The sequence below is a fragment of the Pan troglodytes genome, chromosome 13 (assembly GCF_028858775.2).
Source record: "Pan troglodytes isolate AG18354 chromosome 13, NHGRI_mPanTro3-v2.0_pri, whole genome shotgun sequence".
Lineage (NCBI taxonomy): Eukaryota > Metazoa > Chordata > Mammalia > Primates > Hominidae > Pan > Pan troglodytes.
The window spans coordinates 20227190-20253680 of record NC_072411.2 but is presented as its reverse complement, the minus strand read 5'-3'; the positions used below and the strand labels follow the sequence as shown (position 1 = coordinate 20253680).

Here is a 26491-nt window from a genome sequence, read left to right as displayed (position 1 = left end):
TAGCTCTAGTCTTCACATGGGAGAATGAAAAGACTTAGCTCCAGCCCACTAGCCATTCTGTCTCACCTAAGCAGGTGGGGGACAACTAAGAAGTACTTGTGAAGTTCACAGTCCAGAGGCACAGGCTCACTAAAAGACTGAGACTTAATCACAGGATTGTAGAATACCCTCCTGCTGTGACTTTACCAACACATTACAGAAGTCTGCTTACAGCAGTTCCTTTTACCCAGTACATGATGTCTGGCTATCAAGGAAAAATTACAAGACATACTAAAAGGCAAAAAACAGTTTGAAGAGACAAAGGAAGCATCAGAACCAGAAATGGCAGAAATGCTAAAATTATCAGACAGGGAATTTAAAACAACTATAATTAATATGCTAAGGGCTCTATGGATAAGTAGACAGCATGCAAGAACAAATGGGAAGTGTAAGCAGAGAGATGGAAATCCTAAAGAAGAACCAAAAAGAAATTCTAGTGATCAAAAACATAATAACAGAAATGAAGAATGCCTTTGATAGGCTTATTAGCAGGTTGGACACAGCTAAGGAGAGAATCTCTGAGCTTGAGGATATATCAATAGAAACTTCTAAAACAGAAAAATAAAGAGGAAAAAAGACTGAAAAACAAAAACAGAATATCCAAAAACTGTGGGACAACTACAAAAGGTATAATATACATGTAATGGGAATGCCAGATGGAGAAGAAAGAAAAAAAATAGAAGAAATATTTAAAACAATGCCTAATAATTTTCATAAATGAATGTCATACATCAAACCACTGAGGATAAATGCAAAAGAAAAGAAAAAAAGGCAAACAACCCTACACTTAGGCATACTGTCTTCAAACTACAGAGAACCAGAGAGAAAAAAAAATATTGAAAGAAGGCCGGGTGCGGTGGCTCACACCTGTAATCCCAGCACTTTGGGAGGCCGAGGTGGGCGGATCACGAGGTCAGGAGATCAAGGCCATCCTGGCTAACACGGTGAAACCCCATCTCTACTAAAAATACAAAAAATTAGCTGGGTGTGGTGGTGGGTGTCTGTAGTCCCTGAGGTAGGAGAATGGTGTGAACCCAGGAGAGAGAGGTTGCAATGAGCCAAGATTGTGCCACTGCACTCCAGCCTGGGTGACAGAGCGAGACTCCATCTCAAAAATAAATAAATAAATAAATAAATAAATAAATTGAAAGAAGTCAGAGGGAAAAAAAATTTCCCAGTAGAGAAACAAAGATAAGAATTACATCAGACTTATCCTCAGAAACCATGGAAGCAAGAAGAGAGTGGAGTGAAATATTTAAAGTGTTAAGAGGAAAAAAAACCACCGACTCAGAATTCTGTGCCCTGTGAAATTATCCTTCAAAAGTGAAGGGGAAATAAAAACTTTCTCGGACAAAAATGACCAAGGGAATTTGTTGCCAGTGGACCTGCCTTGCGAGAAACGTTAAAAGAAGTTCTTTAGAGAAAATTAATATAACATGGGTCAAAACTTGAACTTCCATAAAGAAAGAACAATCGTTGCAGCACTATTCACAATAACAAAGACATGGAATCAACCCAAATGCCCATCAATGATAGGCTGGATAAAGACAATGTGGTACATATACACCATGGAATACTATCCAGCCATAAAAAGGAATGAAATAATGTCCTTTGCAGGAACATGGATGGATCTGGAAGCCATTATCCTCAGCCAACTAACACAGGAACAGAAAATCAAACACTGCATGTTCTCACATATAAGTGGGAACTGAACAATGAAAACACACGGACACAGGGAGGGGAACAACACACACTGGGGCCTGTCGGGAGGTGGGGGGCACGGGGAGGGAGAGCATTAGGAAAAATAGCTAATGCATGCTGGGCTTAATACCTAGGTGATGGGTTGATAGGTACAGCAAACCACCATGGCACACATTTACCTATGTAACAAACCTGCACATCCTGCACATGTATCCCAGAACTTAAAATAAAAATAAAGGAAGAACACTGAAGAAGAAAAAAATGAAGGTAAAATTAAAACTTTTATTTTTTATTTTTAATTGATCTAACAGCTAACCGTTTGTTCAGGATAATAGCAACAATGACTTCAATTATGTGTTCTTATGTATATATCTTATATGTTCAAATAGTCACAGACATGTGTATACATAATGCTAATGTATACTTACATATAAGTGAAATGAGTGACAGCAATTATACATGAGAGGAGAGGAAGAAATTAGGATTATTTTGCTATCTTAAGGTACTCAAACTATCTGTGAAGCAGTACAGTGTTATTTGAAAGTGGCTTGGATTAGTTGTAAATACATTTTGCAAACTCTAGGGCAACCACTAAAAAAAGGAAACAAAGAAATATAACTGATATGCTAAAAGAAAAGAGAGAAAATGGAATCACATAAAATACATGGTTAAAACCACAGGAAGATAAATAGTGGAAGATAAAAAGAGAACCAAAGTACAAGGGCAACAATTACAAAACTAACAAATATGGTAGATATTAATAGAACTATATCAGTAATCACTGTGAACATCAGTAGTCTAACTGCACCAATTAAAAGAAATCATCAGAGTAGATCACTGTAGACACTTTGGGAGATAGTTTGGTAGTTTCTTTTAAAACTAAACATACTCTTACCATACAATCCAATAATCATGTTCTTTGGTATCTACCCAAAGGAATTGAAAACTTACATCCACACAAAAACCTGCATATGGATGTTTAATGCAGTTTTATTCATAATTACCAAAACTTAGAAGCTGCCAAGATGCCATTCAGTAGGTGGATGAATAAACTGTAGTACATCTAGACTATGGAATATTATACAGCACTGAAAATAAATCAGCTACCAAGCCCTGAAAAGATATGGAGGAAACTTAAATGCATATTTTAAGTGAAAGCACCCAATCAGAAAAAGACTAAATACTATATGATTCCAACTATATGACATTCTGAAAAACTATGGTGACAGTAAAAAAAAAAAAAAACAGTGGTTGCCAGGGGTTGTGGGGGTTGGAGGAGGAATGAATAGGAGAAGCATGGGATTTTTAGAGCAGTGAAAATACTCTGTATGATACTACAATGGTGGACACATGCCACACATTTGTCCAGACCCATAGGCTATACAGCACCAAGAGTGAACCCTAAACTATGGACTTTGGGTGATAATGATGTGTCAATGTAGGTTCATTGATTGTAACAAATACGGCACTTGGGTGGGGCTTGTTGATAAGGAGAAGCTCTGCATGCCTGGGGCAGGGAGATATGGGAAATCTCTGTACATTCCTTTCAATTTTGCTATGAATTAAAAACTGCTATAAGAATATAAAGTCTTCAAAAATCTCCAGGCCCTATTATGGTAAGATAAATAGTCGTAAAAATGGTTAAGATGGTAAATTTTATGCTACATATATTTTGATACAATACAATAAAAATAAAATCTAAAACTTAGAAGGAAAAAAAAAAAAACCCTGCAAGCATGGTCAGAGGTCCCATCTCTGAAAGACACCATGACAAGTAGACGGTTAAGCCAAAAGAGGCACTGACCCAGGAGTTGCCTCTGAGTGGGGTGTGCGGGTAGGAAAGACCAGTGAGGTAGGGCTCAGAAGCTGCCAGGTAGCTGGGACACGTGCCAAGAGGCAGCACTCAGAGGTGCACATTTCTAGGCCCATAATCCAATGACAAACTGCCCCTGCAGAAAGGAATGGAGCCACGTTGAGGGTGCTCATGTCTGTAGGGGATGGGGTGTGCTCATGCTAAGGCAGAGAAGGACCAAGGCTGGACCGCAGTCAGCACAGAGTAGGATGGCTCGATGGGTCTCCCAGGAAACAAAGTGCTGTGACACGAACAAAAATGAGAGTGGCAAGCTAGGAGACCAAAGGTGAGATTGGCATTTAAGGAGATAGCTTCTCATGCATCAGAGGCGGTGGCTGGGAGCAAGTCCACCCTTGCAGGAGGAGTATTTTTATCACTGGCAATATTCAGAATTGTTAGTGCATGGTAACATGCAAAAGCCGACTCACTTTTAGTAGAGTTGATTGCTTTAATATTTTCTACAGATGATGATTCCTGGAACACCCCCTCTTCTTTTCTACTCCACACCCTCCTTTTGCTGGCTCATTTCTAGTCAAATTTCCAAACTCAGCTCAGGCATGTCCTCCTCCTGGAAGTGTTGCCTGAGCTCCTCATGCTACCTGCCCCCAACTGACCTCAACCAAGCCGGGTCATCCCTTTTCAGCATACGCTGCATTAGGAATGGAAACTGTCTATTTAGTCATGGTACCAGGTCTTGATCATCTCTGCATCCTCAGAACCTAACACTGCCTGGCACATGGAAGGCATTCAATAAAGGTTTGTTAACTGACTGAATGAATACTGAATAAAGAGCCCACCCAAATGATACCTTCAACCCCAGGGTAGCCTAGGATTAATAGAAAACACTTTAGCTGAAAACATTTTCCAGTAGTCGCCCCCTGTCCTGTTACCACACATTTTGGATTGAATGTAGCATAGGACAGTTTGAGTAGTTAAAAGTTGATTATAAGCCATTATGTTAAGGGCATGAAGTCTTGGAAGGCTATGCCTGCTGCCAGAATGCCTGGAGGAAAACAGTAGCGTGCTTATCTTTTGAAAGATTTTTTAAAAATATCACATCATTATATACAATAACACAGTTAAATAAACTGTTTAGCTGAAATTTTCATTCTGGTTACAAATGAATGGTGTTATATACAAAGTAGCTTGGGAACAGCCTCTAGGGAGGTTGGTAGATTTTTGTATTAAGAGCCCAAGGATGATGTCTGCATTATTAGGCATATTATTTTCACCAGTTTTATAAATCATTGTTCTCAACTCATAAGCCTGGCTTATGATCCAAACAAAAAGTAATTTATAGAGGGGAAAAAAGAAGAAAATAAAAAAGAATTAATGAACTAGGGAGTTAGTTGTTTTCTGCCACTTCAACTTTGATAAAAATTGCTACATTTGCCCACTCAAAGGAAATATCTGTTCTCAAAATTCAGAGAGTGAGTGGACCCTGCAAGGAAGGATTCACCTTTTTAAACTCTTGGGGTCCCTGTACAGACCATTTAATACTGAGGAGGAGCGAGCGAACACAGGAAGGGTTGGTGAGTGGGAAGGAGGAAATACTGTGGTGGAGTTCTTGCAGAATTTTTTGGGGAAAATAAAGAGAGAATGGAAGAGCACGGGGCGAAGAATGTAAAAGTCACCAAAAATGCAGAAGTCTGATAGTTCCCATTGTTAGCAACAATGTAGGAGAAACAGAAATCCTCACACAATGCAGGTGGGTGTGTAAAGGCCTACAACCATTTTAGAAAACAGACTGCCATTACATAGTAACCCAACCTGTGCTGTGACCTGCAATTCCCCATTTAGGTATATACCCTGGAGAAGCTCTAGAACATGTGTACAGGAGCCATGTACTTTACAAGGATATATGCCAGCAATGTTCAGCATAGCAAAAACAAAACAAAACAAAACAAAATAGTGGAAACTACCCATTGGTCCATCAGCAGTGGAGTGGATAAAAAACTGTGGTGAATTCATACAGTGGACAGTATATAGCAGTGAGCTACAACTGTGTATAATAATGTGGCTGAACCACAAAAACATAATGTTGAATGAAAAATGCAGGTTACAAAATAACTTGCACAGTAGGAGTCCATCTACGTAAAGATCAAAAACTGGCAAAGCTAAACAATGTATGATTTAGGGGTGCATGTGCATGCATCAAAACTACTAAAGTAAACCCAGGGAATGGTTACTACAAGATTCAGAAGAGTGATTGCAAAGGTAATGGTCATATTTCATGCCTTAAAACCAGTATTCATTGTTATTATTATTATTCAAACTGTGCAAATTATTATAGATTCTTTTATATGTATTATTTATTTTACAATTTTTAAAGAGCTTTATAAAAACAAAAGTAAGCAGAGAGAGTGAGTGAGAAGCTTACTGTCTCACTCTGGAGGGGGCAGAGAGGAGGGCCACACATCAGCTGAACCAAGGAAATTGTTCCAGATCTAAACTTTGGAGTTCCACTCAAGGACAGCAGGTTGTACTGAAAAAGAAGGGCCTCAAAGCTCATATGCACGGTCCATAAGCCTCCACCACCACTAAAAGGGTTCTGTGGCTGCTCTTTCTAACTTGATCCACCCGGTCATCAGCAGCTTACAGTCCCCTGCTCAGTGCTGCCTGCAGGCTCTTTAGGCCTTGCTTTCCCCTCCATAAGCCTGCTGAAGCCCACAGTCTTTATCTACCTGCTGGCCCTATATCTAGAGGGATTTGGCATTTACCAGCTACTGAGTGGATTAAAATCTCCCAGTGGCCATTCATCACCTGCAAGATGGAGTCCATGCTCTCTGCTGCCATCACGCCTTTGCAGAGGCTCTTTCTCTGCCTGCGGTGCCATCCTCTTGTCCCCAGCCCATGGCATCCTTGGAGGATAACCCAGCTGTCACCTCCTGTATGAGTTGTTCTTAGCAACTGGAGTGATTAATTGATGACATGGTCCTATCCCCATTAGACTCTGAGGCCTCCGGAACTGGAGCCTTTATTTAGTCTTCTTTTCACCATGAGTGATATTCAAAATATCAACCCATCAGCACTTCACAGACAGCAATCAATCAGAGTGAATACTGTAGAAAGCTGGAACCAGGTCCTGCAGATGTCCTCCTCCACTCCTAAATTGCTAGGTATTAACCCCTTAGTTGCTGCATCAATGGGGAGGAGGCAGGTGGGGGCAGGGGAGGGTCCAGGTAGGTGGGGTGGAGGGATAGGGGACTCAGGACAGTATATATTTTCCAACCAGTACAGAAGTATTTAAATATTTTAACAACTGGCATGGCCATTATACACTCGGCCCTCTGCATTTGAGGGTTCCATATCCATGGATTTAACCAACCACAGATCAAAAATATATGAAAAAGCAGTGGATGGCTATCTCTGTACTGAACATGTATAGACTTTTTGCCTTGTCATTATTCCCTAAACTATACAGTATGACAACTATTTACATAGTGTTTACATTGTAGTAGCATTATAAGTAATCTAGAGATGATTTGAAGTATACAGGAGAATGTGCATAGGTTATATGTAAATACTATGCCATTTTATTTTTTATTTTTTAGAGACAGGATCTCACTCTGTCACCCAGGCTGGAGTGTAGTGGTGTGATCACAGCCCATTGCAGCCTCAAACTCCTGGGCTCTAGCAATCCTCCTGCCTCAGCCTCCCAAGTAGCTGGGACTACAGGCACACACCACCATACCTGGCTAACTTCTAAATTTTTATTTTGTAGAGATGGGGTCTTTTTTGTTGTTCAGGCTGGTCTCAAAGTCCTGGGCTCAAGACATCCTCTGCCTCGGCCTCCTACAGTGTTGGGATTACAAGCGTGAGCCACCAGGCCCACTCTATGCCATTTGACATAAGGGACTAGAGCATCCATGGACCCTGTGGGAGGTCCTGGAACCAATCAATCCTCTATGGATATTGAAGGGCAACTATATATCAATATCTATCAGCTCAATATCCATCTAGGGACAGACATTTAGTATTTACTGAAAGAACAGGACATTCCTTAAATTACATTGGAATCATTCACCAAAAAAAGGAGAGAATCTGAGCATTGGCTCCTATAGTGAAATTCTGTTGTCTTTGCCTTTGTCTCAAAAACAGATTGGTTAATGGATGGGTATATGAGGTCTGATAAGCCTCAGTCCTGGGGTTTTGCTTGGATGCCCCCAACACCTCCACCCTCTCCAATCACCTCATCCCCAGGCTAATGTCTGGAGCTACTGGAGGCTGTCTTGCCCCCATGAAGAGGACCTGTTGAGAATGAAGCACAAGATGGTGGAACTAAGATATGGGGAGAGTCAGGCTCCTGCAACCGGATTTAAATCCCTAGATCCAGAGGCACCTGAAGATCCACCCGGACTGCACCTTTCAGTTAATTGACCCAATAAATTCCCTTTCTTGCTTATGATCTTTTGACGCATGTTTGGTTTTTGCTTTTGCTTTTTTTTTTTTTGCCTTTTACAATGACAAGTCCAGTCTATTTCAGGTGGAAGGATGAACTTCCATTAGGAAAAACAAAAGTCTAAGGTTTTGTATGAGTGTCTCTTAGTTTTTCACATCCTATACATTTTGTTGACATTTTGGTAACTCACCTTTCACCAAGTAGAACATTTGACAGATTTATAAATGAAGGAAAGTCTAGTGAGTTCATGACCGGATAGGCATGAATAGGAACAAGCAAAGTGTCATCTCCCTAAAATTAACCAGAAAAAGTCAAGTTTAACATTCTGAAGACTACAACTTTTAGACAAACTTGTAGATGCTTTATTTCTTATCTTGTTTTCATCGTTAAAAAATATTTCCTTTAGAAACTTCAGCGCTTAACTACAACATTAGACATACTGAGTTTTCTTAGCCATAAACAAAGCGTAGAAAATTTTAAGTACTCTCTATCGAAATGATGTTCGCTATTATCCAAGGAAGCTAAAGATAATGACGCCTCATAGAGATATGAAGACAGTAATCTATCTGCTTCTATTTCAGAAAATTATAAAGAAACACAATCTTTAGTGGCCCAAGAAAAAGAGAAACCAGCACAGAATCGTCTGATTCAGACAGCACAGAATAGAAAACAATGTATTGGCAAGAGGGCACAGAAACTTGCTTCTTGTCTCATATGACGTTAACCTTCAGAAGGACTTTTAACCTCTCCAGGCATAGTTTCTTTCTTTGCAAAATGGAGATAATCACATTTTTCCTTAAAGGCATTTTTAAGAATTAAAGCAGATGATGGCATTAAAATGTCAAAAGTACTGCATAAAAGTGAGGTATTATTATTAGCATTATTTGGTAGTAACAGGAAATGTGTCCTGGCATTTTATACAACACCTGTTCTAGGCATTCTTCTTCTGTTCAATGCAGAATATTCCATCTGAAAGCAATATTCTGGTTTTGTTTTTATTTTTTTATTTTTTTTTTGAGATGGAGTCTCGCTTCGTTGCGCAGGCTGGAGTGCAGTGGTGCAACCTTGGCTCACCGCAACCTCCACCTCCTGGGTTCAAGTGATTCTCCTGCCTCAGCCTCCTGAGTAGCTGGGACTACAGGTGCATGCCACTAGGCCTGGCTAATTTTTTGTATTTTTAGTAGAGATGGGGTTTCACCATGTTGGCCAGGCTAGTCTTAAACTCCTGACCTCAGGTGATCCACTCGCCTTGGCCTCCCAAAGTGCAGGGATTACACACATGAGCCATCGCGCCTGGCCATTTTTATTTTTTTTAATTGAAACTCCAAAAAAATAATAATGGTCTACCATATTCTTAAGGAAATGTGCTTCTTGATCTAAAATACTATTGTGGGTATGTTGGGTCTAAGGTTCTTTCCCTCCCCCTATGGAAATGCATCTCTAATATGACGAAGTGAGTCAGAGACAACACTAACAATTTATAAAAGTTAACTCTGCAAATTTTTATAACTTTTTTGGAAAGAAAAAGTGAAATGCTTTCACGGCAAGTCACCTTATTGTACAGATTGTAGGAAATTTGCTTGAAAAGAAAAAAAGTAGAAACTCATTTGTTACTAATGTATACTCTTCTGTTTTGGTTTTGAAACATCAATAATTTAGCTAACCTAACGGCTTCTCAAGCTGAAGACTGGGGTCTGGACTATAGAGCAAAGGGAGGGGCAGAGGGGACAGTTTTAAGAGAAGGAATGACGGCAGCTCTGGCTGGAGGCCAAAGGATGAATTAGGTGACCTAGGAAAGGCTCAGAAGAACTCAAACAGTCCCCACCTCCCGAAACCACCCCCATCCCCTGCACCAGGGCTGCCTCTGCAGACATTCCCAGGCATAGGCCAGTGGCTGGTGTTTATAATCATAACTTGGATGGTTGTTAATTTTTCAACCTAGCATTTAAGGGAGTATGTTGAAGTTATTTGAAAAGGCTTCGGCAACTGCCAGCACCACATGATAGATGAAGCTTTAGGCACAGGGCAGTGGGAAGCCTGCAGCAAACCGCGTCTCCTGACTCTGTCCAGGTCCTCTGCAGCCTAACACTTTCCCATCTTGGGCCATGTCACTGGGCAACAAGCTTTGCACGCCAGTCACACTGGTGACCTGGGGAACACCCGGTACTGGGCCAAGAAAGCTCTCAGTGGTCATTCCACCTCTCTTTCTGCCACCCTTGAGAATGTAAGTTTTAACGCACCATCAAAAAAAAAAAAAAAAGCAATTTTAAGAGACCTACCTTACAGTGAACACGGATGCAGTCATAATAGTATCGCCACTCATCTGGAGAAAATGTAACGGTGACCGTGAGGGACAAGCCAGGGACCAGGTGGTGTTCCTGGAAGACAGGTGGGATCTTGTCGGGACAAGCCCCGGACTGCACAGAGAGCAGCACCGGGGGTGACAACACACCACACACCCACCCCACACAGGCCTGAGATGCAGACAGCCACACCGTGGGAGAACAGGTAAACCAATGACGCTTACCTTCCTTACATAATTGATCTCAAAGTATTTGGTTTGCGGGGGTAAAATATGAACACGTGTGTCTTCATTGGAAACATTGACCAGATGCTGGGAGAGAAAAAGAAGTATTTAGAGGAAATACACGGCTTTATTTATTTGCATATTCACCTCATTTATGTAGACTTCATCTCTTCCTAAAAGAATGTGAGGAGATATCCTATATTTAACTTTTCAAAATATTTGAAATACATCATACACCATTTAAAGAATAATAAACATAACACACACCATTTCAAGAATTATAAAACGAGCCCCATGTCCCCACTTTCCCCCTTAGGAACAATACCTGCAGTACCCTCCCACCCCAGCCCGAGACTTAGCATCCTTTAGGGCCCCCTCCCCACAGTCCTGAATGTTACTGCAAGTGCTTTTTGTTTAATTCAATTTAGTCCTGTGATTCAATCGAGCTAAGTCAGGCACCAATTCCTAAAGGTTCTCTAATTACATGCCACTGGTTTAGGGGCCCAGAGGACCATCAGAAAGTCAGGAAAAAGAACGTGACTAAGACAGCCTCCAATCCACGCCCGGGCAGATGAAAAGGAAGTCAAGGGTGGGAATTCTCTGACAGTGACAGGAGAAGGCCATCCCTGTGAGGCAGGATCATCTGGTGGATATGTCAGCTGGGTCTCTGAGGAAAGGTGTTTTTCCTTCCTTTGTTTGAAAGGGACACAAGAATTTTGAATTCTGGGGATCTGGGCTTTGCCTGGGCCAGGAGAAGGTTAAGAGACCTTTGGTTTCTGAAGTCTAGGCCAGACGCTGGGTCTGTCCCAGGGGCTTGGAAGTCCCATTGCTTGAGGACTGACATTCTTCAATGCCCTAAATTAGACTTTAGACATTCTCTCCTGATGAGGGTACACTGTGTTTGCCTGTGTTTTGTTGTTGTTGTTGTTGGTTTTTTGTTTTTTATTTTTGAGACAGGGTCTTTCTGCGTTGCTTATGCTGCAGTGCAGTGGCACAATCATAGCTCACTGAAGCCTCGAACTCCTGGGTTCAAGCAAACCTCCTGCATTTGCTCCTGAGTAGCTGGGATTATAGGCATGCACCACCATGCCCAGCTAATTTTTATTTTTTATTTTTTGTAGAGATGGGGTCTCATTATGTTGTCCAGGCTGGTCTCGAACTCCTGGGCTCAAAGGGTCTTCTCACGTTGGCCTCTGAAAGTGCTGGGATTACAGGTGTAAGCCACTGTGTCTGGTCATGCATGTGTTTAAAAAGTTCTTACTTGTTACATGTGAACATTCTTAAAGCACTACAATTTTTGTGACCCTGTTTTGGTGTATCTTCCCTTTCTTACAAAACTTGTTAAAAGCCCAAACAAAAAGTTTCCCAGGCTTCTCTTGGCCTCCAAGGGGCCCTGCACATGGGCAGTCTTGGTGAAGATATGAGTTCCCAGGGGCCAGACTCATGAGAGCAGCCCTTTTGAGAGAGACTGGGAGGAGAGGTTTGCTGAGTCCATCACACTCAGAGTCCTGGGATGACAGGGCCCACCTGAGGATGGAGAGGGGCCACTCAGCCCCAGGCCTGGAATCTTAACAAAGAGCTCTGTCCCCATGCTTCTCATTGGGGGAGGGCTGCGAAGTCCTCAAGCTGGAGTCCAGGAAGAGCTGGAAGTGGAAGTGGTTCTATCATCTGTTATTACTTAAAAATAATTCAGTAAGAACACTGCAACAAACAAGGGTGCATAAGCTGGTTTTAATATGTACCCTGGGAGTGGTTAAGCTTAGAGGAAATCAGCAATCTGCACTCTAGGGGTGCTTTTTTTTTTTTTTTTTGAGACGGAGTCTTGCTCTGTTGCCCAGGCTGGAGTGCAGTGGCGCAATCTTCGCTCACTGCAGCCTCTGCCTCCTGGGTTCAAGTGATTCTCCTGGCCCAGCTAACTTTTGTATTTTTAGTAGAGACAGATGGGGTTTCACCATGTTGGTCAGGCTGGTCTCGAACTCCTGACCTCATGATCCACCCACCTCGGACTCCCAGAGTGCTGGGATTACAGGTGTAAGCCACCGTGCCTGGCTTCTAGGAGTGCTTTGTGAGCACTGAAGGATCCTAACCCAGCATCTACACTCCAGAGGCAGCCATCAGAGTGTTTAAATTATGCCACCTAAATCCATTCTGGAGAGTCTTCTATAGTAGCAGAAAGGATACTCAGAATCTATGGATTAACTAGAAATATTATCCAGGCATTTCCACGCTCAAACAAAAGGGGTATGAGAATCTGGTGAGTGCAAAAGACCAATATCTTTTAGAATGACATTCAAGGGCCCCAGACTCCCTTAGTCCCCCCATGCTCTGCACTTTACTAAAGTATTCGGTCAGCCAGTTGTCATACCTGTGGCCATCAAAGCCTCCCCACTAGGAACTGCAGCTGGGACTTCGTGAGATTACAAACACAATGATCTTTTTGCCTGCTTGCTAGTAAGTGTTCATATGTGTTGCAGAGTGTCTTCTCAGACCTGTTCGCTACAGCAGACCACCTGTAGCAAGGCTGCTGAGGAGTGGACCTATGACTCCCACATGCTGTCAGGGTCAGACTCTCAATATCTGCCTGACAATTAGAAATAAGCTCACTGGCTTAGATCAGTTTCCAACAAGCGACATTATGGGCAGAAGACCAGAACAGAGATCTGTCCTCAAAGCTGCTGGGTCCGCTCCATTTTTCTAGTATTCCTGAATGGTCCCAAGGAAGACAGGAACCTAAACTCCCAAGACTGGAGATCCAGCCAGCACCTATGGACAAATAAAGAGACTTGACCTTTCCTCCAACATGAGTATGTCAGAGCAAATCCAAATCTACCCACTACCCATTTGAACATGAAGGGGGCATGCTAGAATTCATGACATAATATCTATATTGTCAAGTGAGTAAAAAATTTGCAATAGGAGGGCTGGGCACAGTGGCTCACACCTGTAATCCCAGCACTTTGGGAGGTCAAGGCAGGTGGATCACCTGAGGTCAGGAGTTTGAGACCAGTCTGGCCAACATGGTAAAACTCCATCTCTACTAATAATACAAAAATAGCTGGGCGTGGTGGTGGGAGCCTGTAATCCCAGCTACTCGGGAGGCTGAGGCAGGAGAATCGCTTGAACTGGGAGGTGGAGGTTGCAGTGAGCTGAGATCGCGCCATTGCACTCCAACCTGGGTGACAAGAGTGAAACTCCGTCTCAAAAAAAAAAAAAAGAAAAAAAATTTAGCAATAAGAAAATACTAGATGATTTTCTTAGAGAATAAAACAACATAGATCCAATTTGTGATAATAAAAGATACATTATTTGACTATAGTTTCCCATGTCCACCTTTAAAAGATTCTTGAACTGGTATTGTTCATTTGGATCAACAGAGAAATAAGAAACAACAGACTCAAACAAAAGTGTAGATATTTAGTTAATAGGAGCTCAGAAACAGGAAGAAAATGTTCAGCTTCTGCTTAAGATCTGAAGTGAAATGGAGACTAGTGGAGACTGAAGGCCTGGACAGCTGGGTGCAGTGGCTCACACCTGTAGTCCCAGCTACTTGGGAGGCGGAGGTGGGAGGATCACTTGAGCCCAGAAGTTTGAGGCAGCAGTGAGCTGTGATCCACGTGGCGGATGGCAGAGAAGGCAGTCAGCAGACATAGTGATGGTGCGGGCAGGGATATTTCAACCAAATAATGCCTAAGACAATTCCAGGGGACATCGTGCCAATGAGCTTTTTCAGTGAACTTAAAACAACAACAAAACATGACAAATTACAGCAAAAACGAACAGCTTATTTTCTACACTTTAGAAAACAAAGTCAACATCCAAAAGACTGACTTCCAAAATAGGAAGATTTTATTAATTCTGCAGTTCTCAATTTTTGGTTGCAAATACTCATTGCTTCCCATAATCATCCATGTTCTTTGTCCTATCAAAGATTTGTCTGAGCCCAGGAAGACTGCAGAGGCCATTTTGTGCAATGTCCTTATTTCATGAAGACACAGTGACCTGGTACTGTCCATGCCACAGGGTGAGTGCAAGACCTGGGCCTAGAACCTGGTCTCCAGCTCTGGGCTAGGGCTCTTTCCACTACATCCTACCGTCTCATGGCTCAGCACATCTCAGTGCCCAGCCTGCATTTCCTGTCTTTTTTTTTATACTTTATCAGCAGATCAGCTTTATTTTTAGATCGTTATAAATAATATCCCTTCAGGGATACAATGGCAGTCCTGCCTTTCCATTTATAACTAAAACTGGGGAAAATAATAATCATTCAAAGGAAAAACAAACCTTAGGAAAATGAATAAAGTGCTTAGAAAGTGTATGTTAAATTAATATGAAGAGTTTATTTGAAAACATAACAAAACACAAGTAATCCAGCGTTACCCTTAGGCAACATAAAATTGCCTAAAATCCTACCCTGTGTTTCAATTTTTGGTCAGTAGACCTCCTAGTCCCTCCGGAATCTCTGTTCCCCTGGGAGCTGACCTTCTGCTGGCCCGGGGGTCCCTGTTTCCTTGGTGCTGTCTCCACAGGGCACCATATTTACTCCAAAGTGAAATTCAGCTCCTTCTAGAGTTTTTCAGAACCGCTTTCCACTCCACAAAAACCCCACAAAAACCATCAACCACACATCGAATAGTCGTAAGTTTAACAGCCATTACTCCGGATTTATAGGAATTTCCCCAAGAGGGCTCACAGCTCTCTTCACCCCCAATCCCATGCTGCTTCAGGCTCCCTTCTGTGTCTCCTCAAGGGAGTCTATTCTCCTTCTAGAGGGAATGGCAGAACCTGCCCTCCAGTGAAGTCTTGGCTTGGAGTGGGTCCCGACCCTTCAAACACAACCTTCAAACACAACACTTTGGCCTGCAAGTTCAGTGGCACAGCTTCTCAAAGAAGGTTCATATTTAATGTAAGGGATCCGAGGACAAATTCAAGCAGCCTTATAAGTTCTTTAAAGTGTTTTATTTTAAAATGCATCTTGGTCATGCATTTACTCTAAAATTTTGCTCTATATTGCATTTCTCCAAAATGTAAGAGTAAAATTGATGCTCTAGAAAGACGTACTATGTTTATACTGTGGCTTCAATTCCCCCATCCCCACACACTGAGAAGCCAATGCGATTCATGGCCCTGATTTTGAGATGCAAGATCTTCAGGGTCTCTAAGGCTGTAATAGAATAGGTCTCTAATGTAAACTGATGTAAAAACAAATATTATTTGACAAAGCCCGAAGAAACTGTTCATTTATTTAAGATAAGACTTTTTAGGCTAACAATTTTGTTTTGGGCTGGCAATAGCAACACTGGTTGTCTTAAAGGAAAATTGATGGATTATTTACTTAATAATTTCCAGGACCAAATCACTCCACAAAGGTAAAAACAAATTTAAGGGGTCTTGGTTTTGAGAAAACCAGGGACCATTATTTCAAATTTTAAAGTAAATTGAAACACTGATTTCAACATGAATGCAAGCAAAATGTTTCAGATCCTTTAGCCAGATCTGGATTGATCTGAAATGTTAATGAACAATTTATTTGTGGTTTTAAATACACATTCAGTCATTCCATTCTTGGGCAATTTGCATAGTTTGCTGTAGTAAAACCAAGATAAAAGCAGTTGTTAGATTTTCCACCTTGTTTGGCAAGAATTTCAAGGTAACTGCCTTAAGCTTCCGCTTCACTTTGCCGTGGAAACAGGGGGCTGGCTCTCCCAAGATTTCCGAGAATGTTATTAAGATGAAATCACTTTACTTTTATCTATTTGTTTGATTTAATGTCTGATCGAAGCAGTATGACCACCTAGACTTTACATTGTATTTACTTGGAATTAATGAGCCTCTGCCACTCTTCTAATAACCTCACAACTCTTACAATAAAGTGAGTTCCACATCCTTCACTCACAAGGGCTTGTTGGGTGCCTTCTGCATGTCAGGCACTGCACAAGGTGCTGGGGAAGCAGCAATATGAAAGACAGACATGGTCTCCATTCTGCAGCAGAATGACGCCGAGCTGAGGCTTCATATCTTTTTCAATAACTAAACCATACTCCCTTGCTCCCCACGAATTCTCAGTGGGGGTGAAATTACCCACAAGGGAAGGAAGTGAAAACTGATTCTTGGGAGGACAAAGGAATCTTAGACATTGTGATGGCTACAACCTTCCAAAGCTCAATCCTACCTGACAAAATCTTATTCCTTAGTATTTAGTTTCCCTCATTCATGTCTCCCTAAGGGATGCTAATGAAAGAAAAGGTGGAGAACCACATTATCCTCTAAAATTCCACTAGGTTGATCTTCCTCAAATGCATCATAACCCTGCTCAAAAATACTTCCTTAACTTCCTGCTGCTTTCTGAATCACATGCACATTCCTTACGTTGATATTCTTGTCCCAACCCACATGTCCCACCTTCTCCATTACCCGCTCCAAAGCCCTACCATCCAGGCAAACCAGCCTCCAAATACGCCGTTTGTTGGCTCAACTCAAGCCCCTGCATGTCTTTCTCTGGGCCCCGAATCCCTTCTCCCCACTTCCTACTTGGCTTTTGGGCTACCCCCAATGGCCTCTCCTCCACACGCCTCCAACACCCTCTTACAGAGGTGAAACGGTGCCTTTTCTCCACAGAACATTTTCTTTGGACTTCCTCATGCCACCTTGCTTGCCTGGTCTCATGTTTGAGTTATTTGGTGGTTTTGAAACACTTTCTGCTACTTGGAAAACTCCTTGATTTTATTTATCTTAGCATTTCCCATAATGCTTCAACACTTTGTTTGTCATGTAATGGGGACTCTCACCAACTGTGGGTGAAATTAAACAGAAGAAAATCCTTAACTCTATTAGAAACAAGGTAACATCAACCAGAGAGTACAACTTCGTTAGAGATAACAAAATAATATGCTGTTTCTTATCTATTTATTTATTTCTTATTAAAGAAAGAAATATTTCTATTTATTTCTTATTAAAGAAATATTTCTATTTATTTCTTATTAAAAAAGAAATATTTCTATTTATTTCTTATTAAAAAAGAAATATTTCTATTTATTTCTTATTAAAGAAAGAAATATTTCTATTTATTTCTTATTAAAGAAAGAAATATTTCTATTTATTTCTTATTAAAGAAAGAAATATTTCTATTTATTTCTTATTAAAGAAAGAAATATTTCTATTTATTTCTTATTAAAGAAAGAAATATTTCTATTTATTTCTTATTAAAGAAAGAAATATTTCTATTTATTTCTTATTAAAGAAAGAAATATTTCTATTTATTTCTTATTAAAGAAATATTTCTATTTCTTATTAAAGAAAAATATTTCTATTTCTTATGAAAGAAAGAAATATTTCTATTTCTTATGAAAGAAAGAAATATTTCTATTTCTTTCTTATGAAAGAAATAGAAATATTTCTATTTCTTTCTTATGAAAGAAAGAAATATTTCTATTTCTTTCTTATGAAAGAAATAAATAGTAAAGTGTACAATAATATGATTAAAATTATGAGGAGGCTGAAATATTTTTAAGTTTAGTAACATTATTGGAATCACTAACATTATACTAAGCAAAAAAAAAAAAAAAAAAAAAAAGCCAGTTTTAAAAAGCTATGTTGTGACCCAAAAGTGTTATGTTGTTAATTTTTTTGGTATAGCAACTTTTAACTTACCAGTTCATTATTAACTCTAATAGTTGCCATCATTTAAAAAATGTAAATATTTCTTGAAACTACAGGACCCTTAGCAAGCTAATTATAACTATGTAATTCTGAGGAAAGTCTATTTTAAGGAAGGTGAGCCCTCCTCTTCCGAACCCACACAGGTGGAAAATATCCTAGGGCTAGTGACAAAAGTTACGAGACATTTATTATAAAAAAGAATTGTGACTTAATATTCTTAAGGTTGCAATATTCCCCAAATTGATCTACAGATTCAATGCAATTCCCATCAAAAACCCAAAAGTATTCTTGCAGAAATTGAAAAGCTGATCCTAAAATTCATTTGGAATTGCAAGGAACCCAGAATAGCCAACATGGTCTTGAAAAAGAACAAAACTGGAGGACTCGCACTTCCTGATTTCAAAATTTACCACAAGCTACAGTAATTAAGGGTGGTACTTCCATCAGTGTAGGCATACAGGTCAATGGAGTAGAACCGGGGGTTCAGAAATAAACTCTTACATTTACAGTAAATTGATTTTCAGCAAGAGGGCCAAGACCATTCAATGGGGAAAGAATAGTCCTTTCAACAAATAATGGTAGAACATGCAAAAGATTGAAGTTGAACCCCTACCTCACATAATACATAAAAATTAACTCAAAATAAACTATAGGTCTAAATATGAAAGCTAAAACTATAAAACTCTTAGAAGAAAACACAGGAGTAAGTCTTTATGACTTTGTTAGTTGTTTCTTTAATACCCTAAATTTGTGGTATGGCAGCCACAGGAAGCTAACAAACCATATAACCCAATAATGCTCCTCCTATGTATATCTCCAAGGGAATGGTAAATATGTCCACAAAAGCAAGCCCATGAATGTTCATAGCAGCATCATTCATGATAGCCCCAATGTGGAAACAATCCAACATCCATCAGCTGATAAGTGGATAAACCAAATGTGATCTATCCACACAATGGAATGCTGTTCAGCCATAAAAGGGGATAAAGTACTGCTACATGCTATGACTTGGATAAGCCTGGAAAACACTATGCTAAGTAAAAGAAGTCAGTCACAAGAGACCAGGTATTGTATGATTGCGTTCATATGAAATGTCCAGGAAGAGGCAAATCTATAGACAGAAACTGGATGAGTGATTTCCTAGGGTGGGAGTGGGATGGGAATACGGGATAAGGAGTGACTGAAAGTGGGTGTGGGGTTTCTTCTTCAAGTGATAAAAATGTTCTCAACTTAGATTGTGGCAATGGTTGCACAACTCTGAGAATACACTAAAAATTATTGAATTGTATACGTACTGTAAATGGGTAAATTTATGGTAATAAATGATCACTCAATAAAGCAGTAAGAAAAGAAAGAAAGCATAAGGAGCAAGTAATAAAATTTTATCTTAGCCTTTGGCATATATTTCATTTATAAACAATTAGTAATTATGAATCATAATTATTTTAGATCTATCCTACCACAGCATAGACAGCAAACCTTATAACCAGGAACAGTAGGCTTCAAAGTGAATCATTAACTTTGGTCTTTGATGCTGTGTTGTAAGAAATGTGACCTTGGAGGTTGATGGGTGAAGTTCCTAATAAGAGTTTCAAATCCTAATCCTTTTCCTAAGAGGAAATACTTGGCACCTAACAGGTTCCCCTCCTCATCTATTCTCGCTACTCACTTCATTGTATAAGGATTCATGGAAACTGTGTTCTCCTCTGTTCTTTGGGGTCTTCCTGACGGAAATTTCCTTCCCGATACCTTTACTATTTGTCAGTTTCCTCCAGTGTTTTGCCTCACTCTAAACAATCGAACGTGATAGAACTTTCTTAAAATAATCTACCTTAAGATACGGCTTCTAAGAATGCGTACATCTAAAAGTAGTCTTGTGGTGGCTGCAGACAGGGCCACAGGAGGGACATCACACACAAAGGCAGAGTCTCAGAGGGCGCATGTGCAAAGAGCCCACCTCCGCCCCTCCCCAACAACACATGGGGCCAGTTTGGCCTGGATCTAGGGCCGAACTGGAGTAGTTCTGAGAAGTTCTGCCAGGCATGACTAGGGGATCATGGTGAAGTCACTGAAGTTGTTCAGGTCCATTTACACACAGGATGCTTAGGTGGGATGCTGAAGTAAGGCAGAGCCCACCCTAGTCAACATCCAGGTCAATGAAGGGGACCCAGCAAGGGTTGGGCCTCAGTGTGGCTCTGTGCTAAACAGCAGTTGCTATAGGCTTTGGCTCCTTTGCAGTCCAGCCCTTCAGCTGTCTCTTCAGGAGCCTGTTCAGTGGGGCTGACCCCTGCCTCCCTGGACCTAGACAGATTCTCTCTGGCCAGAGTGACTGATTTGGCATGGGCATCTGACCCAAGCAGGTAAAAGGAAGCCCTGGCTGGAGCTTCGTAGGAAAGGGACACCCCTCTTCCTGGTGCTACAGGCCTGGAGCAAGAGTGATCTGGAGAAAGGCAGCCCAGGAGCCAAATTCTGCCTCTGACACTTAGCAGCTCTATGTCCTTGAATAAATTATTTAACCTTTTGGAGTCTCTGTTTCCTCATCTATATATATAATGAGAGGAATAATGCAGCCTCCACAGAGCTAGCATAAGGATTAAATTAAATCATGTAAATCATGAAGCACAGCACCTGGCCCCTGTGAGTCACTCAGCAATGACACCTATCTGGAAAGAGTGCAAGGGGAGCCTTTGGCAAAAGGAAAGTAACTTGTCCAAGACATTGATGCAACCTTAAAGTTTCTCATCATAGAACTACCTTTCTGGCCCAATTTACTCTTGCACTACGGCTGATTATGCTGTGCTTTAGATAAGTGAATAATATAAATTCAGAACATTTTTGTCACTTCATTATGATGATTAATTATCCCATTTAAAAAGTACCTACCAGAATCTGTTGGTGTTGTTTTTCTACTTGATAGCCTCCAAAATGTATTATGCCAGGTCTTGCCTGTATGACCTTATTATTCACAAGTTTTGCATAAACCTCTATAAAAACAATGTAGATAAGCACATCATGAGACATCAAAGAAAATATTAAATTAAAGTTGATCCTTATTAACATAGCTTTCTTTAATTTAGGGCATTTTAAGCATATGAAAATTGCAGACATTGGATCCAGCTGTCAACAAGATTAATTACCTGTTCTAAATAAACTGAACTCCTTCTCCCTCTCTATTTTTAAACATCACTTGGGAGATACTATCATTACAATACAAAGTCAGGTAGATTGTCTGTTACCTAGTAAAAGAATTTGCTCTTCACACATTTTGTACACATCTTTGTCATAAATCACCAGCTCATAAAGAGCACATGGCCTGTCTTTGCTCTGCCTAGCACTGAGATTACTTATTACATAATGAATACCCAGCTCAAAGTATCCAAACACCGCACACTTAATTTTATTACTATGTATTTAACTTTTATTATTTGATTTCCTCTGATTAGAATTACAATGTGATGTAGAGTAATATTAAAACTTAAAGCTCTGAAAAGTTATCACTTGGAACAGTAAGTCTCAAACTGCTTTTGGTGTCATGTGAATGTCCCTTTTAAACGGCTGAGCTCACAAAAGTGTCCAGGTCTACGAAAATTTTCCCAGCTCTTTATTTAGGCAGGAGCAGATGTGTGGAGAAGGTGCTGAGAACCCACTCTGTGTAAGTGCTTTGTGCCAGGCAGTGCTATGCATACATTTGTTTATAATCCTCACTCCAGCCCTTTGAGGTAGGTATTATTTCTACTTTACAGATGAAGGAGGTAAGACTTAGCAAGGTTAAGAAACTTGCCCACAGCTGGTAATCAAAAATAAAAGGTAGGCATGTTGGCTCACACCTGTAATCCCAGCATTTTGGGAGGCTGAGACAGGAGGATCGCTTGAGCCCAGGAGTTAGAGACCAGCCTGGGCAACACAGTGAGACCATGTCTCTGCAAAAAATTTTAAAATTAGCTGGGTGTGGTAGTGTGCGCTTGTGATCCCAGCTACATGGGAGGCTGAGGTGCAAGGATCACTTGAGCCCAGAAGATTGAGGCTGCAGTGAGCTGTGATTGTACCACTGCTCTCCAGCCTGGACAACAGAACAACACTGTCTCAAAAAAACAAAAAACAAACAAACAAACAAATCAACCCCAGGTCTGTCTGATTCCAACCAGTAATCTGCCTTCCTCATGAATGTACTGCCCACCTTCTTACAAATAATAACATTTGACTTTGACTGCATCCAAATCTTATGAGGCACAGACACCTTCACCCCATCCCTTTGATCATCATAATTCTAGGATACATCTGAAGTGGGTGTGAAACATTTGATGTTTTTTTCTTCTCACCAGGTGAGCTGTCACTGTCATCCACTTGGGCCAAACTGAACAGCTACAGTGGGTTAAGGCTGGTGTGGTAGGGGAACTGACGATCTCTGTAGGTTATTATTTGGTCATTTTTAAGCACTGAAATTACCATATTCCGTAATTTTTAAATTTATTTATATTTATTTTTATTGATTGATTATCTTTTTTTGAGAGGGAGGGAGTCTCGCTCTGTTGCCCAGACTGGAGTGCAGTGGCGCCATCTTGGCTCACTGCAACCTCTGCCTCCTGGGTTCAAGTGATTGTCCTGCCTCAGCCTCCCAAGTAGCTGAGATTACAGGCGCCTGCCACCACACACAGCTAATTTTTGTATTTTAGTAGAGTTGGGGTTTCACCATGTTGTTCAGGCTGGTCTCAAACTCCTGACCTCAAATGATCCAACCGCCTTGGCCTCCCAAAGTGCTGGGATTATAGGAGTGAGCCACCGCACCTGGCCTATTCTATGATTTTTTTAATGTTGAAAGATTTTATTTTAGATCCACGAAGTAGATATAAAACTGGCATTTTTCTTCTAATGCCCAGAAATGGTCAAGTATATCAATTTTCACTTGACAAGTTCTACAGTGACAAAAGAAGCATATCCAAGTACAGTATTATGTCCTCACATTTGAGATGGGCTTTAAAAGATGAGTGGTGGGTAACCAAGCACGTTAACAGCTAGACCCAGGGCTCTGGTGGCTGAACACCAGCTCTCCACTTACCAGGTGTGCCATGTTGGGGAAATAATGTGGTCTCTTTGAGTTTCACCTTCTCCAAGAGTAAAACGTAAATAGATCCTACCTCATGATGTATTGTTGTGTGGATTGAATGGGAAAAATGTAGGCAAAATGATTATCCTTTTCCATAATAGCTATAGGATTTCCCAGGCTTTCCAGACACAGGATATGTACATGAAAAGGCAAAAAGGTCTAAAATGCCTGTGGTCTGAAGGACAGGAGGGAACCTCACGTAGCCAGAGCTGGAAATGAGTGGGGCATGGCGATGGGGATGGTGCTGGGTGGACAGGTTCAGATCAGACAGTGAAGGGGGCCAAGCAAAGGAATTGTGACTTTATTCTGTATGCAAGGGGGACTGTTGGGAGTTTGAGCAGATTAGGGATAAAAGCCAGCCAGGATTTTAGAAAGCAAACTGACAGGAGGAGAATGTGGTGGGGGAGGAGTCCCAGCGGCCCGCTGAACATGAGAAACAAGATAAGGGGAGCAGATAGGAAAGACATTAGAAGAAGTAGAAGCAACAGAACTTGATTAATTTACATACCCCACAAAAACCTATCAGTTAAGCAGATGGATCTAAATAGAACTACTGTTCTTAGTAATAAAAATTAGTATAAGCCTATAAAATGATATAGATAAATCAGCACTAAAAGTCCCATTATGCTCTCTGGACTTTGGCTCGCCTGGGAAGATGTGAGCTGTAAAGCAAATCTGTCTTCTAGCCACTTACTTGATTCTAGGAGGTGATTAGGTACTTCTTTTCTTTTTTTCGGTTCCTCCACTAGGTTCTTCAAGAGATGGGGTGATGCATTATTAAAGGGTTCTTTAGCATTCTTTAGTCCTCTGCTGGGGGTTTTCACCGCTGCCATTTTATCATGAAAAATGGAGTCTTCTTTTTAGAGCCAAAGGTCATGTCCTGGGGAGGAAAGAGCAGCAGTATAATCATCCATGAGAAACCACGTGCATTTTTTTCTCTTTCTTTGATAAATGTACCTCGTCTCTGTGTGGTTTACTGTGGTTCATGCCCTCCCTGGCTCTCCTCTCTGCGGGCCACTCCATTCCCACACATGGCTGTCCCATTAATCTTCTTACATAACCCATCGCAACCCAATGTCATGCCATTGCTCCAAACCCTTCTGTGGTCCTTGATTCTCCCCAGGAGCTCTTCCTGAAATGTACTTCTGAGATGCTTCTTGAGCTCATTGCAGGGGCCCGAGAAGGGAAAAATAAAGGCTCTCAGTCAAACAAGTTTGGAAAGTATTGATGTAAACAGTTAAATAAGACTTCCAAATAAGACTCTTCTTTCAGAGATTTCTCCAAATGAGTTTCTTAGAGTATTTGACTATGGAAGCCTTTAACATTTGGAGGCACTGTTTACAGGACACTGGCATTTCAGAGTCACCCTCCTCCATCCCTCTGCTAACAGGGTGATGAGGAGGGGGTGATGAGGAGGTGGTGAAACCTACGGCCAGCCAGGTGCCAGACATGGGGGTATTCCAGCTCTGTGGATCTTGATTCATGTCGAACCCTGTGTCCGATTTGCCTTCCCTTAACACACTCATTTTAAGTTCCACTTTCTTCATGAAGTTCACAGTGATCCCAACACACTTTAACATTCTTTAGCAATCACTGCTTCTATTACTCATTTGGTGTTAATAATTTATAACCCTGTAACAACATTTTACAAATCTCACATTCCCTTATACATTGCACAACTAAACCTCTTAACTTGGGGCCCTTGCGCAGGCCATGGGGCTGGTCGGTGAAGCCTCTGAAATGGAATGTTAATTAGTGTGGATCTTTGTGTGTTTTTTCGGTTTTGTTTTTTCTGGAGAAGACCCATAGCTTCGGACTCCTGAGACGGACAACATCAAGCGACACTCAGTGAATCTATGAAGGGAGGCGCTACAATAACTTTCAGAAAGAAGTTCTCCCCCTCCCCTCCCCTCTTCTCCCCTCCCCTCGCACCACCTCTCATAGCATCGCTGAAGGCTGCATGGCCCCCTCCTCACCTGCTTCCCTTCCCTCCTGCCCTTCAACGCCAGCCCTAGGATCAGCCTGCAGCCCGTCTCCTCCCGGAGCCTCACATCCCCAGTGCTTCAGGCAGGCCCAGGAGCCAGGCGGTCTCCACGCCGCCCACACGCCGGCTCGCCCACCGCCCCGGTAGGCCTGGCTCCGGGTCTCACCGCCGCACCCTCGTTCCCTCGCCCCATTCTCTACCGGGCAGGCCCTCTCACTCACCCCGGGCAGGCCCTCTCACCCCGGCCAAGCGCCTCCTCCCCTCCGCGACCTTTCATTCCACACCTGCTAAGGGTCAGGGTCGCCCCAGGCCCGCGCACCGCTCCCCCCACCATCCTCATGTCACCCTCTGGGCCCGACTCTACTCGGACCCAAGCCGCGGCCGACTTGCGGCTGGACACCACCCGGGGCTCGGTCGCCTCAGCAGCTAGGCTGCGGCGCCCCAGCGGCCGACCCTGGGCCACCCGGGCCCCAGGTCCCTGGCCGCTCACCCTGGAGGTGGTTCCCGGGCCGGATTCGGCCGGCGCCGGCGCCCGCTCGGAGCGTCGCCATGACGACACGGACGCGCTCCCAGGGCTGGCGGCCGGGCGCGACCAAACGCCCCAGGGCGGGGGAGCCGGGCTGCTGCGGGCCACGACCGGAGGCGGCGGGTGATTCCTGGGAGCTCGGAGCAGTTTGCCGGGCCTGGTCAAGAATAGACAGCGCGACTTATGGCATGGGATACGAATGGATTCCCGAGGGGACATGAGAAAGTTGGAAACACCACACACTGGAACCCTTCAAGAGCGGAGCGCGGGAGAGAAGACGGACGGGGCGGAGCCGCCCGAGTCAGTGGGCGGGGCTTCACCTGACAGGCATCACTCATGACGCCCACTTTCTTGTAGTTTGTTTTACATTTTCTGTTACGGTAAATTTCAAACATACACAAAGGCAGACCGAAGGGTAAAATAGATCTTCAACACCCAGCTGCAACGATGATCAAATCCTAGCCAATCCTGTTTCATCCGTATCTTTCCCTGACTCCTTGTATTATTTTGAAGAAAATCCCAGATATTTCATCCATAAATATTTCAAAATATACCTCCAAAAGATAAGGATTCTTAAAAAAAACCACAATAACTTAAAAATTATAATTTATTAACATCTTCAAATTATCTCATGTCATATTTATTTTTAGAGTTTGAATCAGAATTCAAATACAATTTGCAAATTGGAATAGATTGATGT

At 41.8% G+C, this 26491-nt stretch overlaps 1 protein-coding gene across 17 annotated transcripts in view; it reads right to left on the bottom strand.

Annotated features, from left to right (window-relative positions):
* Positions 1–26097, bottom strand: part of CFAP221 (cilia and flagella associated protein 221) — a 112568-nt gene extending 86471 nt beyond the window's left edge. For 6 of the 17 annotated variants that reach the window (XR_010149697.1, XR_010149696.1, XR_010149698.1 and 3 more), the window contains exons 1-6: positions 25756–25873; positions 23976–24161; positions 21061–21161; positions 10522–10608; positions 10274–10372; positions 8185–8285 (exon numbers count right to left, since the gene is read on the bottom strand). Coding sequence is in view for 8 of the 17 variants with exons in the window: in XM_001156763.6 (XP_001156763.3) it covers positions 8185–8285; positions 10274–10372; positions 10522–10608; positions 21061–21161; positions 23976–24114 (527 nt within the window). In the remaining 9 variants the exon portion in view is untranslated. Of the gene's footprint in view, positions 1–8184; positions 8286–10273; positions 10373–10521; positions 10609–21060; positions 21162–23975; positions 24162–25486 lie in introns of all 17 variants that reach the window. The other 11 variants (XR_010149699.1, XM_016949591.4, XM_054678897.2 and 8 more) reach the window with 6 other exon arrangements.
* Between the last annotated feature and the right edge of the window lie 394 nt (positions 26098–26491).